General features: G+C 44.8%; 1 protein-coding gene across 1 annotated transcript in view; it reads right to left on the bottom strand.

Moving 5' to 3' along the window:
• The window catches only part of COLEC12 (collectin subfamily member 12), a 206298-nt gene that overhangs the window by 42303 nt on the left and 145576 nt on the right, over positions 1-18419 (bottom strand). The window contains exons 2-3 of the mRNA XM_038747268.1: positions 11661-11783; positions 1815-1913 (exon numbers count right to left, since the gene is read on the bottom strand). Coding sequence (XP_038603196.1) covers positions 1815-1913; positions 11661-11783 — 222 coding nt within the window. The remainder of the gene's footprint in view (positions 1-1814; positions 1914-11660; positions 11784-18419) is intronic.

The following is an 18419-nucleotide window of genomic DNA, read 5'->3' as shown; positions in this document are numbered from 1 at the left end:
TCTAGGAGTCCGAGGGCCTGAGTTCTAATCAGCGTGGCTCAGTGGAAAGAGCATGGGCTTGGGAGTTAGAGGTCATGGGTTCTAATCCCAGCTCTGCCCCTTGTCAACTGTGTGACTTTGGGCAAGTCACTTAGCTTCTCTGGGCCTCAGTTCCCTCATCTGTAAAATGGGGATTAAGACTGTGAGCCTCATGTGGGACAACCCTGAGTACCTTGTATCCCCCCAGTGCTTAGAACAGTGCTTGGCACATAGTAAGCGCTTAACAAATACCAACATCATTATTATTATTATTATTATTATTATTAATCCCGGCTCCACCACTGGCCTGCCATGCGACCTTGAGCGGGTCGCTTAACTGCTCTGTGCCTCAGTTTTCTCGTCTGTAAAATGGGGATCGAAAACCTGTTCTCCCTCCTGTAAGATGTGAGCCCCACGAGGGCCTGATCCAACTATACTGTACCTACCCCGGTTCTTAGCGCAGTGCTTGGCACAGAGTAAGGGCTCAAAAAATACCACCCAGACTCCAGCCATCTCCAGGGTGGCCTCTGGGGATGAGGCAGGATGCCTGCAACACTACAACTGGAGACCCAAAGAATCAGGAGGAAATCTGCAGGGATTCATTCATTCATTCATTCAATCATATTTATTGAGCACTTACTGTGTACAGAGCACTGTACTAAGCGCTTGGAAAGTACAAGTTGGCAACATATAGAGACGGTCCCTACCCAACAGCGGGCTTTCACTCAAATGAATTTATTGAGCACTTACTGTGTGCAGCTCACTATACTAGGCGCTTGGGAGAGTATCTGGGGGTCACCCAGGGAAAACAAAATGCTCAGCAGCTGCCTCTGCTTGCCAATAACAATAATAACAGTAGGGAAATCTGTTAAGTGATTAGCACATACCAAGCACGATACTAGACGCCATGGTAGATACAACACTGTCAGATCCAACACAGCCCAAGTCCCACATGGGGCTCACAGTCTGAGTAAAAGGAAGAACAGGTACTGAATCCTCATTTTACAGATGAGGTAACTGAGGCACAGAGAATAATAAAAATAAAAATAATGGCATTTAGTAAGTGCTTACTATAGGCAAAGCAGTGTTCTAAGCGCTGGGGAGGTTACAAAGTGATCAGTTTGCCCCACATGGGGCTCACAGTCTTTATCCCCATTTTCCAGATGAGGTAACTGAGGCCCAGAGAAGTGAAGTGACTTGCCCAAAGTCACACAGCTGACAATTGGCAGAGGTGGGATTTGAACCCATGACCTCTGACTCCAAAGCCCGGGCTCTTTCCACTGAGCCACGCTGCTTCTCAAGTTCAGTGACTCGACCAAGGTCATACAGCATGTAAATTGCAGAGCCAGGACTAGAACCCAGGTCCTCTGACTTCCGGCCCATGGTCTTTCCAGCAGGCCCCGCTGCTTCTCTCTGACCCACCCCTGAGGACCACCAGCCCAGGGTACGTGTGCTCTGTCTCCATATTCTTCTGATATAATAATTTGAAATATCCACGATCCTGAGCCCGCATGGCAGCGGGCTTGGAGCGAAGGACATGAGGAGCCCTCTTACAACGGATGCTCTTCAGATTTTACTTACTGTTCCTAGTAAAGTTATACTGGGCCCCTCTCCCCAACCAGCCCGTAAATATAAAACTCCCCAACAGAAACACAAAATATTCCCTCTGCTATGGCTGAGTTCACAGAAATGAGGCATCTATAAAAAAAAAGCTTTGTTCATTTCAGCAAAGTAGAAGCTGGTTGGAAACCTGAAAGTTGCTTGTGCCACCCCGGGCCTTGGATTTTTCCCCATACCTAATTTCTTGAGGCCGCTCTCCACCTCTGTGAGTTTCTCGGTGTATCGCAGGTGTGACGTCTCCATGCCACCTGTAACGCTGTCCATTTTCTCCACAACTGAAATGTGAAAAACAAGGAGGGGTTAGCAGGAAGCCACCCTGGTCGTGGTTAGGGAGGAAAAGAAGGGCTTCGGTGATCGGAATCTGGAAAAGTCCAGCAAATAACTGGGGTCCACAGTGAAAAAAACCCGGCCTTTTCTGGATGCAAATATTCTGCTTTCCTCCAAACACAGGGGCAGATGATTTGGTGGAACTTAACTTGAGATGTTGTTTCCTGTACCCATGACTTTGGACTGGGTTTTGGATGGTTCACAATTTCCCTAAAGTTGACTTTTTTCTTCAGTCTATCAGGACAGACCTACATGGCACATCACCATCTATAATAATCTGTAGTATTTGTTAAGTGCTTTCCCTGTGTAGAGGACTGTACAAAGTTCTGGGGTAGATACAAGCGCTTAGTACAGCGCTCGGCACACAGTAAGCGCTCAATAAATACGATTGATTGAATGAATGAATACAAGATAAACAGATCCCATATTCATTCATTCATTCAATCGTATTTATTGAGTGCTTACTGTGTGCAGAGCACTGTACTAAGCCCTTGGGAAGTACAAGTTGGCAACATGTAGAGACGGTCCCTACCCAACAGTGGGCTCACAGTCTAGAAGAGGCTCACAGTCTAGAAGGAGGGAGAATGGATATTGGATGCCCATTTTGCCGAGGAGGGAACTGAGACACAGCAAAGTTAAATGACTTCCCCAAGGTCACACCGCAGACGAGCGGTGGAACCGGGATTCAATCAATCAATCAATTGTATTTATTGAGCGCTTACTGTGTGCAGAGCACTATAGTAAGCGCTTGGGAAGTACAAGTTGGCAACATCTAGAGACGGTCCCTACCCAACAGTGGGTTCACAGTCTAAAAGGGGGAGACAGAGAACAAAACCAAACATACTAACAAAATAAAATAAATAGAATAGATATGTACAAGTAAAATACTAAATAAATAGAGTAATAAATATGTACAAACATCCTCGGACTCCGTGTTCTACCCACTAGGTCGTGCTGCTTCTCACTAGTTCACACTGCTTCCGTATCCTTAATCCCCTTGTTAACCCTGTGTAGACAGACACATCAGCGAGGCAACTGGGAAGCTTTGAGCTAGACGTTCCACATTGTTGGACAATCCTTGCTTTTTTGGGAGACACATCCTTCCCAGAACTTACCCATTGCACCTAGGACTGTGCAGTCCTTACACTGTGTTTCCCATTTGCCTCTTTCAGACTGTGAGCCCACTGTTGGGTAGGGACTGTCTCTATATGTTGCCAACTTATACTTCCCAAGTGCTTAGTACAGTGCTCTGCACACAGTAAGCGCTCAATAAATACGATTGATGATGATGATGATTTGCCTCAAGGACCGGCTCTGATCTGATTGCATTGCATCTACCCAGTGTTTAGCACAGTGGTTGACATGGCTTAATGGTTACAGCCTGGGCCTGGGATTCAGAAGGACCTGCGTTCTAATTCTGCCTCTGTCACATGTCTGCTATGTGATATTGGGCAAGTCACTTAACTTCTCTATGCCTCAGTTACCTCGCCTGTAAAATAGGGAATGAGAGCATGAGCCCCATGTGGGATACGGACTGTGTCTAACCTGATTAACTTGTATCTACCCCAGCACTTAGTGCTTGGCACAGAGTAAGTGCTTAGCAAGTACCATAATATTATTATTGAGCTACCATAGTTATATTTATCATTTTTTTTGCTCAGCATTGGAAACATTAATCCATCTCACAGACGGCAGGTATCATTGAGTGTACGGCTGCTAATAATTGATGACAGAACAATGGTAAAGGATGCTTATTATTTATTTTATTTGAATTGAGGGCCGGATCCCCATCAGGCCAAAAAGATCAAGACACGATTGGACCAAAAAAACCTTCTCATCATCATCGTCAAAGGTATTTATTGAGCGCTTACCGTGTATTCTGAGCACTACAGTAAGTGCTTGGGAGAGTACAATACAACAGAGTTGGTAGACATGATCCCTGTTCACAATGAGCTTAGAGTCTAGATGGGGAGACAGATGTTAATATAAATAATTTGTAATATATAAGTTAATTCTTTTCAATTTTTTCCAACTGAACCAGCCAGACAACTGCTGCCAAAGTGTATTTGTCAGCCTTGGTTACCTGAAACATTTACTGGTTAGACATGGCCAGTCTTGGGAGAGGATAATAATAATAGTTATGGTATTTGTTAAGCACTTACTATGTGCCAAGCACTGAACTAAGCACTAGGGTAGATATGAGTTAATCAGGTTGGACACAGTCCCTGTCCCCCATAGAGTTCACAGTCTTAATACTCATTTTACAGATTTATTCATTCAATTCATTCAATTGTATTTGAGCGCTTACTGTGTGCAGAGCACTATACTAAGCGCTTGGGAAGTACAAGTCGGCAACAGATAGAGATGGTCCCTACCCAACAACGGGCTCACAGTCTAGAAGGGGGAGACAGACAACGAAACAAAACACGTGGACAGGTGTCAAAACCGTCAGAATAAATAGAATTATAGCTATATGCACATCATTAACAAAATAAATAAAATAGTAAATATGCACAAGTAAAATAAATAGAGCAATAAATCTGTACAAATATATACAAGTGCTGTGGGGAGGGGAAGGAGGTAGGGCAGAGGGGGGCAATGAGGAGGAGGAGAGGACAAAGGGGGCTCAATCTGGGAAGGCCTCCTGGAGGATGAGGGACATGAGACATGGAGAGCTTAAGTGCAACGTGGCTTAGAGAAGCAGCGTGGCTCAGTGGAAAGAGCCTGGGCTTTGGAGTCGGAGGTCATGGGTTCAAATCCCCGCTCCACCAACTGTCAGCTGTGTGACTTTGGGCAAGTCACTTAACTTCTCTGTGCCTCAGTTACCTCATCTGTAAAATGGGGATTAAGGCTGTGGGCCCCCTGTGGGACAACCTGATCACCTTGTAACCTCCCCAGCGCTTAGAACAGTGCTTTGCACATAGTAAGCGCTTAACAAATACCATTATTATTATTGTTATTGGGAGTCAGAGCTCGTGGGTTCTAATCCTGTCTCCGCCACTAGTCAGCTGTGTGACTTTGGGCAAGTCACTTAGCTTCTCTGCACCTCAGTTATTCATCTGTAAAATGGGGATTAAGACTGTAAACCCCATGTGGGACAACCTGATTACTTTGTATCTACCCCAGTGCTTAGAACAGTGCTTGGTGCTATAGTAAGTGCTTAACAAATACCAAAAAAAAGTGACTTGCCCAAGGTCACATAGCAGACAAGTGGAGGAACCGGGATTAGAACCCAAATCCTTCTGACTCCCAGGCTGGTGCTGTATCCTCTAGGTCACACTGCTTCTCCCCTGGGAAAACATTTTCAACTGTATGGAAAATTTGTTGTGCTTATCTTTGGGGCTTTAATGATAAGCAGCTTCAGCGGTTTGGCTGTACCAAATAACCAGGGAACACGCAGTAAATAGTGGTTTAAGAGGAGTTCACTGTTATGTTGAAGCTATTTTCGGCAGAAATTCAGCTGTTCTACATCTTTCATTGAAAAACATTTTAAAAAACCACATTTCAAACAAACAAAAGCAAGGAGAGAAAGGGAAGGGGAAACAACAGAGGGGAAGGAATGAGGTCAGTGGATGGAATTTCCTAACTTCCTTCCGAATAGTTCTCTGAGATTCAAGATCTAGTTCTTTCAGAAAAAATAAACAGGGTATCAGAACGATTCTTTGAGCTATCCGGCTAAACAATTTTCCTGTGTGAACTGGTCTTTTCTCAGTGCATTTTTGTTTTTCCAGTGAGAAAAGGCTTAACACGTGGGCTCGGAGGTGAGCAGAATCACCTGCCGAATCAAACAGAGAAGGAAATGGATCCAATCTGAATAAAAAACACGTGTTTGGGAACACATGGCAAAATGGAAAGTTGAAGGAGCTAGGGCAGTCAAAAGAAGGTGTTAAACAGGTGATAGGAGAAACAGGAATTCAGAGTCAAGGACAAGAGGAAATCCTCATCATTTCACTTTCACACTCCAATATCACAACGTTGAGAAAATGGAGCCCAAGGGTTTCAAAGATTTCTTTTTGGTTCTTCACTATCTACTGAAAGTTTCCTTTCCTTAGAAAATCCTGAAAAGCCAACGGTTAGTTAGTTCTGGGCCACCCCACCTCACCCACTCACCAACTTGGACACACACTCGATCTCATAATCTCTAGCCACTGCACAATCTCTATCCTTAACCAACTCTGAAATCCCTTTATCTGATCATAACCTCCTCACTTGCCTTTATAATTAATAATGATAACTATGGTACTTGGTACCAGGCGCTGTACTAAGAGCTAGGGTGAATACAAGCAAATCAGGTCAGACACGTCCCTGTTTCATATGGGACTCCCAGTCTTCTTCCCCGTTTTACAGATGAAGTAACTGAGGCACAGAGAAGTGAAGTGACTTGCCCAAGGCCACACAGCCGACATGTGGCGGAGCCGGGATTAGAACTCGTGACCTTCCGACTCCCAGGCCTGTGCTCAATCCACTATGCCATGCTGTCTTCTCTCCCACACACCCCTCCCCATAAATTTGTACTCTTCCCCGACAGATCTCCAATTTTTTTTGACCCCTTCCAATTTTCTCAATTCATTATACCCCACTTAGCCACCATACCCAAATTACCTTTCCTTGATGACCAAACTGACGCTCTCAACACCACCTTCTCTATTGAACTCAATTCACTTGCTCCTCTATCCCTTCGTCGATCTCATACCACTAACCCACATCCCTGGATCACCTCCACATTCTGCCTCTTTCGCTCTTGTGAACAAGCCACAGAGCACTGCTGGTGGAAATCGAGGTATCGGGATGACTACATTCACTTTAAGTTTAACATTGCCTGCTTTAACTCTGCCCTCTCCTCTGCCTGGCTAAATGATTTCTTCCCCTTTATTGACCCCCATTCCCATCATCCTCACCAGTTGTTCCAGACATTTAACTCCCTCCTCAAACTCCCTTTCCCCCTGTCTCCCCCATCCCTGCCCCCAGGGACCTGGCCACCGACTTTATTAAGAAAATTGACACTATCAGGAATGATCTCCCTAAAATCTCCCTTTCCATCCCCAGTCCCTCCCCCATCCTGCCCCTTCTTCAACTCTCCCATCTTTCCCAGCAGTAACTCTAGAAGAGATCTCCTGCCTTCTCTCAAAATCCACCCCCTCCACCTGCGCATTCACACCTTATCAAAACCCTTGCCACCTCCCTTCTTCCCTCCCTAACAGCCATTTTCAACTGTTTGCTCTACAATGGCTTCTTCCCCACTGCTTTCAAACACGCCCATGTCTTCCCTATCCTAAGAACCCCCACCCCTTGACCCCATGGCTCCCTCCAGTTATGGCCCCATCTCCATCCTACCATTCCTCGCCAAACACCTTGAGTGAGTTGACTGCACCCACTGTCTCAAATTCCTCCCTTCTAATTCTCTCAGTGACCCCCTCCAATCTGGCTTCTGGGCCCTTCACTCCACAGAAACTGCCCTCTCAGAAGTCCCCAATAATCCCTTTCTTGCCAAATCTGACGGCCTCTACTCCATCCTAATCCTCCTTGACCTCTTAGTTGCCTTCGACCCTGCCAGCCACGCCCTTCTCCTGTAAACGTTATCCAACCTCGGCTTCACTGACACCGTCCTCTCCTGGTTCTCCTCTTATATCTCTGGCCACTCATTCTCAGTCTCTTTCACAGGCTCCTCCTCTGCCTCCCACTCCCTAACTGTGAGTGTCCGTCAGGGTTCATTTCTGGATCCCCTTCTCTTCTCCACCTTCACCCATTCCCTTGGAGAACTCATTCACTCCCTTGGCTTCAACTACCACCCTTAAATGGATGACACCCAAATCTACAACCCCAGCCCTGATCTCTCTTCTCCTCTCCAGTCTCACATTTCGTCCTCACTACTGGCTTCAAATCTCTCCATCACCTTGCCCCTTCTTACCTCACCTCCCTTCTCTCCTTCTCCATCGCAGCCCGCACACTCTGCTCCTCTGGGGCTAACCTTCTCACTGTGTCCCGTTCTCGCCTGTCCCGCCGTCGACCCCAGGCCCACATCCTATCTCTGGCCTGGTATGCCCTCCCTCCTCAAATCCCCTAATCACACTTGCCCCCTTCAAAGCCCTACTGAAGGCTCATCTCCCAGGTCAAGAGGCCTTCCCAGCTCAAGCCCCCCTTTTCCTCATCTTCCCCTCCCCTCTGCATCACTCCGACTCGCTCCCTTTTCTCTGCCCCCTCCCTCTGCCCCACAGCACTTGTGTGTATATATAATTCTATTTATTTATATTCGTGCCTGTTTCCTTGTTTTGATGTGTATATATCTATAATTCTATTTATTTATATTGATGCCTGTTTACTTGTTTTGATGTCTGTCTTCCCTCTTCTAGACTGTAAGCCCAAGTGTGGACAGGGATTGTCTCTATTGCTGAATTGTACTTTCCAAGTGCTTAGTAAAGTACTTTGCACACAGTAAACACTCAAGAAATATGACTGACTGAATGAATCATCAATCGTATTTATTGAGCGCTTCCTATGTGCAGAGCACTGTACTAAGCGCTTGGGAAGTACAAATTGGCAACATAATGAATGAATGAATGAATGAATGAATACTTGGATGTCCTCCCATCACCTCAACCTTAACATGTCCCAAACAGAACTCCTTATCTTGCCACTCAAACCCTGTTCTCCCTGTGACTTTTCCATCACTGTAGACAGCACCACCATCCTTCCTAATAATAATAATCATAATAATGGTATTTATTAAGCACTTACTATGTGCAAAGCGCTGTTCTAAGCACTGGGGAGGTTACAAGGTGATCAGGTTGTCCCATGGGGGGCTTACAGTCTTAATCCTCATTTTACAGATGAGGTAATTGAGGCTTAGCAAAGTGAAGTGACTTGCCCAAGGCCACACAGCTGACAAGTGGTGGAGCCGGGATTTGAGCCCATGACCTCTGACTCCAAAGCTCAGGCTCTTTTCACTGAGCCATGCAAATCCATATCCTTGGCATTATTCTTGACTCTTGTCTCTCATTCAACCCACATGTTCAATTCATTACTAAATCCTGTCGGTCCCACCTTCACAACATAGCTAAAATCCTCCCTTTCCTCTCCATCCAAATTGCTACCGCGTTAATACAATCATTTTTCCTATCCTGCTTTGATTACCATGTCAGCCTCCTTGCTGACTTCCCAGCCTTCTGTCTCTCCCCACTCCAGTCCATACTTCACTCTGCTGCCCAGATCATTTTTCTACAAAAACGTTCAGGACATGTTTCCCCACTCCTCAAGAAACTCCAGTGGTTGCCCATCTACCTCTGAATCAAACAAAAACTCCTCACCGTTGTGTTCAAAGCAGTCCATCACCTTGCCCCCTCCTACCTCACCTCACTACTCTCCTTCTACAGCCCAGCCTGTACACTTCACTCCTCTAATGCTCACCTTCTCAATGAACCTTTATCTGGTCTATCTTACCGCTGACCCCTGGTCCACATCTGCCTCTGGCCTGGAATGCCCTCCCTCCTCAAATCCACCAGACAACTTTTCTCCCCAGTGGAAAGAGCCCGGGCTTTGGAGTCAGAGGTCATGGGTTCAAATCCCAGCTCCACCAATTATCAGCTGTGTGACTTTGGGCAAGTACTTGACTTCTCTGGGCCTCAATTCCCTCATCTGTAAAATGGGGATGAAGACTGGGAGCCCCCCGTGGGGCAACCTGATCACCTTGTATCACCCCAGCACTTAGAACAGTGCTTTGCAAATAGTAAGCACTTAATAAATGCTATCACAGATTCTCCCCCTCCACAAACCGTTATTGAAGGCACATCTCTAAGAGGCCTACCTTGACTAAGCCCCACTTCCTTCTTCTCTCATTTACTTCTATGTCACCCTGACTTGCTCCTTTTATTCATTCCCTTTCCCAGCCCCCAGCACTTCATTCACTCAATCGCATTTATTGAGCGCTTACTGTGTGCAGAGCACTATATTAAGCGCTTGGGAAGTACAAGTCGGCAACATAGAGACAGTCCCTACCCAACAATGGGCTCACAATCTAGAAGGGGGAGACAAACAACAAAACAAAACATGTAGACAGGTGTCAAAATAGTCAGAACAAATAGAATCAAAGCTATATGCTCATCATTAACAAAATAAATAGTAAATGTGTACAAGTAAAATAAATAGAGGAATAAATCTGTACAAATATATATACAGGTGTCGTGGGGAGGGGAAGGAGGTAGGGCGGGGGGGATGGGGAGAAGGAGAGGAAAAAGGGGGCTCAGTTTGGGAAGGCCTTCTGGAGGAGGTGAGTTCTCAGTAGGGCTTTGCTTGGGGGGGTCGCGTAACACATGTATGTATTAGTAATTTATTTATTTATTTTTAGTTATTATTATTATTATTAGTAGTAGTAGTAGTAATTTATTTATATTAATGTCTGCTCCCCCTCTAGACAGTAAGCCTGTTGTGGGCAGGGAATATTTCTGTTCATTGTTATATTGTACTCTCCCAAGTGCTTAATACAGTGCTCTGCACACAGTAAGCACTAAATAAGTATGATTGAATGAATAAATGAATAATCCCCCCCTCTTCCACTTGTCTGGTTTGTGACCTTGGGCAAGTCACCTAACTTCTCTGTGCTTCAGTTACCTTATTTCTAAACTGGGGATTAAGATTTTGAGTCCCATGTGGGACACAGGCTTGCTATGAGTCAAGCACTGTTCTAAGTCCTGGGGTAGATACAAGATAATAGGGTTGGACACAGTCTCTGTCCCTCATGGGGCTCACAGGTTCATCTCCATTTTACAGATGAGGGCACTAATGCCCAGAGAAGTGAAGTGACTTGTCCAAGGTTGTACAGCAGACAAGAGGCAGAGCTGGGATTAGAATCCTAGTCCTTATGAATCCCAGGTCCTATCCCTGTACTTAGTACAGTGCCTGGCACATAGTAAGTGCTTAACTAATTCCAGAAAAACAAAATGCATAGCCAAACACTGTTCTAAGCACTGTGATAGAAGGTAATCAAGTCAATACAGTCCCTGTCCCACACAGGGCTCACAGTCTAGGTAGGATGGAGAATAGGTATGTAGAATGCCTTTCATCTCTGGACTCCCCCTTTCCCTTGACTTCTGCAGGACAACATATTTACTACAAAAATAGAGGACATTTACTCCCTTGAAATCACTGGAGACCACATTCATCTGGCCCCAAGGGAATATGGTAATACAGGCCATGGGAAATCCAGGACCATCTTTCAAGCCTGGGTTTTGTGTTTAGTTACTGACAGTGGGGCTTTCCGGGGAGCTAATACTATACCTCTACTAGACTTGGGATATTGAAAAAGCAAGAAAAATTGAGGGGAAGAAAGCTTAAATGGAATTCACTCAATACCTACCCTCCAAATCATTCTTTTTTTTAACCCAAAAAACGAAAAAAACAAAAAGCCTAACTGTTTAGGGCTATGTTTGGTGAGAGAAACTTGTTTATTTCTCTTCCTTTGCTTTTTTCAGGTCTTCTAGCTAAGTGAAACACACGACCAGTTTATTTTAAATAGAGGGGTACATACAAACAGAGACAAGGTAATGATGTTGTTCAACATTTGACCATTGAGACAGATTTGTTAACAATAATCTCTGAACATGAAAAGAAAAAGACTTTTTTTGTGGCTAACTAGACTTTATTTCATGGATAACTATACTTCTTATTTGAAAGGAAAATAGTTCCAATGAAATTGAACATACCTTTGTATCCCAGAATGGCTACTGTGATGGTTAGCAAGGCACACAGAATATAGAGTAATATGATTGAAAACTTCAGTGCCCAGTTATTTTTACATTTGGTACATTGGGTTCCCTCCTGAATACCTGAAAGAGAAATAAGATATGAGGAACAGTGACACATGGTATATTTCATATCCTCTAGTTTCTGGGTTCAAACTGTAAAAAAAAGTAGGATTAAGAATTAAATAAGGACTACAAATCATGGGTTGTATTCCTTAGGGTATGGTCACTGCTAGAATCATCACTTTAGTAACACAGTTGTAATCAAATTGGATAAATTCAATTAGGTTAGCTTGAATACTTTGCGACTGGGAAACACAGATACAGCTTTGCTACAGCCAAAAACTGAAGAAAGAGTGAAAACAGAAAATGTAGTTCACTTTGGGATCAGAAGGCTTAGCATACAACTATTATGCTTGCACAGCCCATATTGTGATGACTGAAATAAAGCTCATATTTTAATGAGTTGAAATTAGTTGGAGTTGTTGACAAAGCTGTCACATTTGTGCCAATGAAGCCATAAACAACCAACAAGAAGGGCAAAATTTCACATTACAGATGCGAAACCTAGGGAACCTTGATCCTTTAATGTGAAAAATTCACACTTCATGGAACGTGCCTATCAAGAATGTATTTCTCCGATCCGATCTGGCTTCCATGTTGGCTTCTCCCAATAGGATCCCTTGAGGGCAATCTTTGCTTTAAGAAGTTGCATATAGATGACCGATCTAATTAAATTCATTCATTCATTCATTCAATCGTATTTATTGAATGCTTACTGTGTGCAGAGCACTATACTAAGCGCTTGGGAAGTACAAGTCGGCAGCATATAGAGACGGTCCCTACCCAACAACAGGTTCACAGTCTCGAAGGGGGAGACAGACAACAAAACAAAACAAAATCGAGCATCACAATTCCTTATGCCCCATCTGACGTCATTTTCCTTCCAACTACTATTTCCATGCAACTCTATTCTTAAATGAGAAGACCAAATTAGTTGATGCAGCATAGCGGATAGAGCACGGGCCTGGTCAGAAGGTCTGCTGTGTGGCCTTGGGCAAGTCACTTGACTTTTCTGTGCTTCAGTTACCTCATCCGTAAAATGGGGATTGAGACTGTGAGCCCCACATGGGACAGGTATTGTGTCCAACCCAATTTCCTTGTTACCACTCCAGTGCTTAGTAAAGTGCCTGGTGCATAGTAAGCATTGAACAAATACAATTATTACTATTATTATTAGTATGGTGAACTGATAATAGAAATGCTTTGTTAGGTTGACCTGAAAGCTTCCATAACTATTACATCAATGAGCTCCAGAAGTCTACACCTGTTCCCTCAAAGTGGCCACGATAGGTTCTGCCTAGATGCTGAGTGAGGTGGGTGGATCAGAATCTCTTTGTAGAGAACAAACTAGAACTGAGTGTAGACACACCCAAATGGAGTAGGATCTTTTGCCTGATGTAATCCTTTCACATGAGGAGATCTTTTTCCCTAGGTTTAACTCAAGTCCCAGAGGCAGGGCAGATTTTGCCCTTTTTAGGGGTTACTTATAAAAATAATAATAATGGCATTTATTAAGCACTTACTATGTGCAAAGCACTGTTCTAAGTGCTGGGGAGGTTACACGGTTATCAGGTTGTCCCACGGGGGGCTCACAGTCTTCATCCCCATTTTACAGATGAGGCAACTGAGGCACAGAAAAGTTAAGTGACACGGCTGACAATTGGTGGAGCAGGGATATGAACCCATGACCTCTGACTCCACAGCCTGTGGTCTTTCCGCTGAGCCATGCTGCTTCTCTACTTATGAGTTTGTAGCCCACCCACCCCCGGGACAGTTGGGTTTCCACTCCAAAGAGGGGAGAGATGGGGCGATACATTTACACTTCATCGGGTCACTTTCTCATCTGGGACTCCAGGCCCGGATCGAGCTGTACCCCATTTGAGGATATGTGGGCTCCAACAGAGAGAAAACTGGGGCAGGTCCCTTAGGAAAACGCACGAAAATCCTAAGAAAGTGGAATTAGCTGGAGTTCGCTCTCCCATGTTTGTTATTCTTCTGAGCCCAGCCTGCTCCACTGGGCATCGGGTACATATGGTTTTAATGCAGATAAGCTACCAGACATATGTCACTTGTTTGCATTCCAATCCCGGGTCATTTCCTCCTGATGTGCACTGCTCGTTGGTGACTTTATCAGCATTTAATAAATGTCATATGGCACCATCCAGGCCATCCCACTCCACTTGACACCCCTACTCTCCCTCCCCTTGCTTCTTTTCCTGTGGGTTATTTTTCATAAGAATTCTGTTTTCCCTTTCCCTCTCTTCCCTCTGCTGGGAGGCCATCTGGCCAAACACCCTGACTGCTGGTATAAAGATATCCTGCTGGTTCCCAATTCTGGGAGACCCCCTCCCCTCCGGCTGGACCCAAGATGGTCACAAGAAAACATGCGGGAGGCATCCCCCGTTACCAGGCTCTATAGGGTTTATTTTCTTAGCACTGCTTTTCAGAGACTGGAGACTTTGTTCTGAGGTTGGGGGTGGCCATCTGCAGACCCCTCATTCCGATAAGAGGTTTTACCTCAGGAAGTGAAGCCTTTTTGTCCTTCGCCATTGAGAGGATGGCTTATTGGGGAGCCTGACCCAGACCACGCATTCGTTTTTAATCATCTTGCAGATCAAACACCGTGAGCTTCCATGTCCCGGCCTTCTTTTTTTCTTTTTTAGCTGGTATTTGTTAAGTGCTTACTATGGGTCAGGCCCTGTCCTAAGCACTGGGGTAGGTAGAAGCTAATCGGGTTGGACACAGTCCATGTCCCACATTCATTCATTCACTCATTCAATCGTATTTATTGAGCGCTTACTGTGTGCAGAGCAGTGTACTAAGCGCTTGGGAAGTACAAGTTGGCAACATATTGAGACGGTCCCTACCCAACAGTGGGCTCACAGTCTAGAAGGGGGAGACAGAGAACAAAACAAAACATATTAACAAAATAAAATAAATAGAATAAATATGTACAAGTAAAGTAAATACCACACGAGGTTCACAATCTCAATCTCCATTTTACAGATGAGAAAACTGAGGCACATAGATATGAAGTAATTTGTCCAAAGTCACACAAAGACAAGTGGCGAAGCCAGGATTAGAACCCAGGTCCTTCTGACTCATTCATCCATTCATTCATTCAATCGTATTTACTGAGTGCTTACTGTGTGCAGAGCACTGTACTAAGCGCTTGGAAAGTACAATTCAGCAGCAAAGAGACACAATCCCTGCCCACAGCAGGCTCACAGTCTAGAAGTGGGGAGACTCCCACGGCTGGACTCTATCCACAAGGCCACACTGCTTCTGCGATCAATTTCTTCTTTTAAAACCTTCTGCACTGAACTAATTCCACGGCGCTGGTTTAGGTGTCTCGGCAGACACATTTCTGTTGTAAGGTAAAGTCTGGGAGCCAGATTCCAAGTATGCATGGGTTTTCTGTAACTCCCCTAGTATTCTCCTGTGGAGCCATAAAGCCAAAAATATTGACCTGGTGTAAAGCCTCAGAGTTCCCTCCATTCCGTGTTCCTGGTGACACATGCTTAAAAAGAAAAGCTCTGTGGGATGGTTAATTGGAACTTTGGAGAATAGACAGTATTTGAGCCAAAAGAATTCACTAGTGAAGAGAATTCCTTTCTGCTGTGGTTCTTCATAAAATGTCTATGGTGCCGACTTTAATACAGTCTGTTATTCTTGTAGGAAACAGCCCTCATTGACCAACATTTCTCTTCCTCATGTTCTTCATCAGTTAAAGAAGTTTCTGAAAAGATGGAGGAATCCTGCCAATGACCTTTCTACCTTAGGGGCTGACACCATCGGGTCTAGCTTGGGGGTCATCGAAGTCTGTTAGTATCTCGCTACCCAGCCTGGGTTTCCACAGACCAGCTTTGATAAAGCAGAGAGATTGCAGGATCTAGTAAACCACAAGGTCTGAGCTGAGATTTGCGACTTGGTTTCATGTGGTTTACTATAAGTTATTAATCTACTGCCCGGAAATATGAATTCCCCTAAAGGCCATCTGGCTCTAACGGTAAAACTGATGATTCACCCAAATTCCTATCATTAAGACACCCTCAAATACAACAAAACACAAGGTCCTTAAAAATATCATTTGACTACTTTAATGTTTAAACAATACCACTAGAACTAAAACTCAGTAAATAGGATACTTTATTTTATCCCACAGATGAGAGGGAAGCAGCGTGACTTAGTGGAAAGAGCACGGGCTTGGGAGTCTGAGGTCGTGGGTTCTAATCCCGACTCCGCCACTTGTCTACTGTGTGACCTTGGGCAAGCCACTTAACGTCTCTGTGCCTCAGTGACCTCATCTGTAAAAATGGGGTTAAGACTGTGAACCCCACGTGGGACAACCTGATTACCTTGTATCTACTCTAGCTCTTAGTACAGTGCTTGGCACATAGTAAGTATTTAACAAATACCATAATTATTATTATTATTGTGTTGGCCTAATATACTAAAGTAATGGGAAATGCTTTTGTATAGCCAAGGGTTTTTTTTATTGGTGAATAATTAAGTTTCAATGTAAATCCTACCTAAGGACACTGATTCAACTGATGATGCCAATTTTCCTGAGCCGTGTGGAAAATTATGAAAATGGTAACAGGACAGGGATTGGAAATGAAAGCCACTCTCTGTGCAAAATAAATGCAGCAAGACAGTGTCTCTTTATTCATGAAATAATTCAAACAGGAAAAATGTCGAAAGGAGAGTTCTTATGAGGGACTGAAAATTCATTATTTATTGCAAACTCAGAATTATTTACTTTGAACAGAGACAAGGAAAATGGGGGTAGGTGTGTGAAGATTATGCATGAAATAAACCTACTTTTCCAGAGAAGAAAATCCTGCAGATGTGAGCTCAAACCGGAGTTCTCTATTGATGATTGCAAATGATGGGAGGTTGGGGGATGGGGAAATGGTGGAAGGTGGGAGCTGGAGGAATAGTTGCAGGTGGGTGGGGGTGTTGGGGAAATGGGGGAAGAGAGGGTGGGGATTTTCTCCACTTTAAGCGCTTGAGAAGCAGGATGGCCCAGTGGAAAGAACACAGGCCTAGGAGTCAGAGGACCTAGTTTCCATCTTGGCTCTGCCATACGTCTGCTGTGTGAACTTGGGGAAGTCATTTAACTTCTCTGGGCCTCAGTTACCTCATCTGTACAATGGGGATTAAGACTGCGAGCCCCATGTGGGACGGGAACTGTGTCCAACCTGATTACTTTGTCTCTATCCCAGCACTTAGAACAGTTCTTGGCACACAGTAAGCACTTAACAAATTCCACAATTATTATTATTATTTAAAGATCAATGGAACCACAAGCAGCAGTCACTTTCAGACAAACATTATCTTGACCACGACATAGAATTCATTCATTCATTCAATCGTATTTACTGAGCGCTTACTGTGTGCGGAGCACTGTACAAGCGCTTGGGAAAGTACAAGTTGGCAACATATAGAGACGGTCCCTACCCAACAGCGGGCTCACAGTCTAGAAAGGGGAGACAGACAACAAAACAAAACATATTAACAAAATAAAATAAATAGGATAGTAAATATGTACAAGCAAAATAAATAGAGTAATAAATCTGTAAAAACATATATACAGGTGCTGTGGGGAGGGGAAGGAGGTAGGGCGGGGGGGATGGGGAGGGGGAGAGGAATGGGAGGGCTCAGTCTGGGAAGGCCTCCTGGAGGAGGTGAGCTCTCAGTAGGGCTTTGAAGGAAGAGAGCTAACTTGGCGGATGTGGGGAGGGAGGGCATTCCAGGCCAGGGCGAGGACGTGGGCCGGGGGTCGATGGCAGGACAGGCGAGAACGAGGCACGATGAGGAGGCTAGCGGCTGAGGAGCGGAGGGTGCGGGCTGGGCTGGTGAAGGAAAGAAGGGAGGTGAGGTAGGAGGGGGCGAGGTGATGGACAGCCTCAAACCCGAGAGTGAGGAGTTTTTTCCTGATGTGTAGGTTGATTGGTAGCCACTGGAGAGTTTTGAGGAGGGGAGTAGCATGCCCAGAGTGTTTCTGCACAAAGATGATCCGGGCAGCAGCATGAAGTATGGATTGAAGTGGGGAGAGACAGGAGGATGGGAGATCAGAGAGGAGGCTGATGCAGTAATCCTGTCGGGATAGGATGAGAGATTGAACCAGTAGGGCAGCGGTTTGGATGGAGAGGAAAGGGCGGATCTTGGAGAAGTTGTGGAGGTGAGAGCAGCAGTTTTTGGTGACGGATTGGATGTGAGGGGTTAAAGAGAGAGCAGAGTCAAGGATGACACCAAGGTTGCGGGCTTGTGAGATGGGAAGGATGGTAGAGGAATGTCATTATTTCGTCTGAGCGGTTTTCACAGTAAGAAATCCTCTATTACAGTCAACGGACTCAAACACTTTCATTGTTCACCCTGACAGTATTTATTCACTTATTTTCTGTATTTATATAACCTCACTGGGGCCGTTCTTTTGCCTTTGTTCTTGCTCATTTAACCCCCGGAGACAGAATGAGTCCACCATCATAACTGCATGCTTCACTAACCCTAGTCATTTAATTGTTCAGCATTACCCAAAAGTGTCCTATTGGGATCAAATACTAATTAAAAGGGTACAAGAGTGCTTAATGGGAGCCCGGGTGCTTGGGATTTGCTCAGCAGTAACAGCTGAAGGTGCTACAGGGAACCGAG

This window comes from Tachyglossus aculeatus, chromosome 5, assembly GCF_015852505.1.
Source record: "Tachyglossus aculeatus isolate mTacAcu1 chromosome 5, mTacAcu1.pri, whole genome shotgun sequence".
NCBI lineage: Eukaryota > Metazoa > Chordata > Mammalia > Monotremata > Tachyglossidae > Tachyglossus > Tachyglossus aculeatus.
This window is presented reverse-complemented; position numbering and strand designations above follow the sequence as displayed.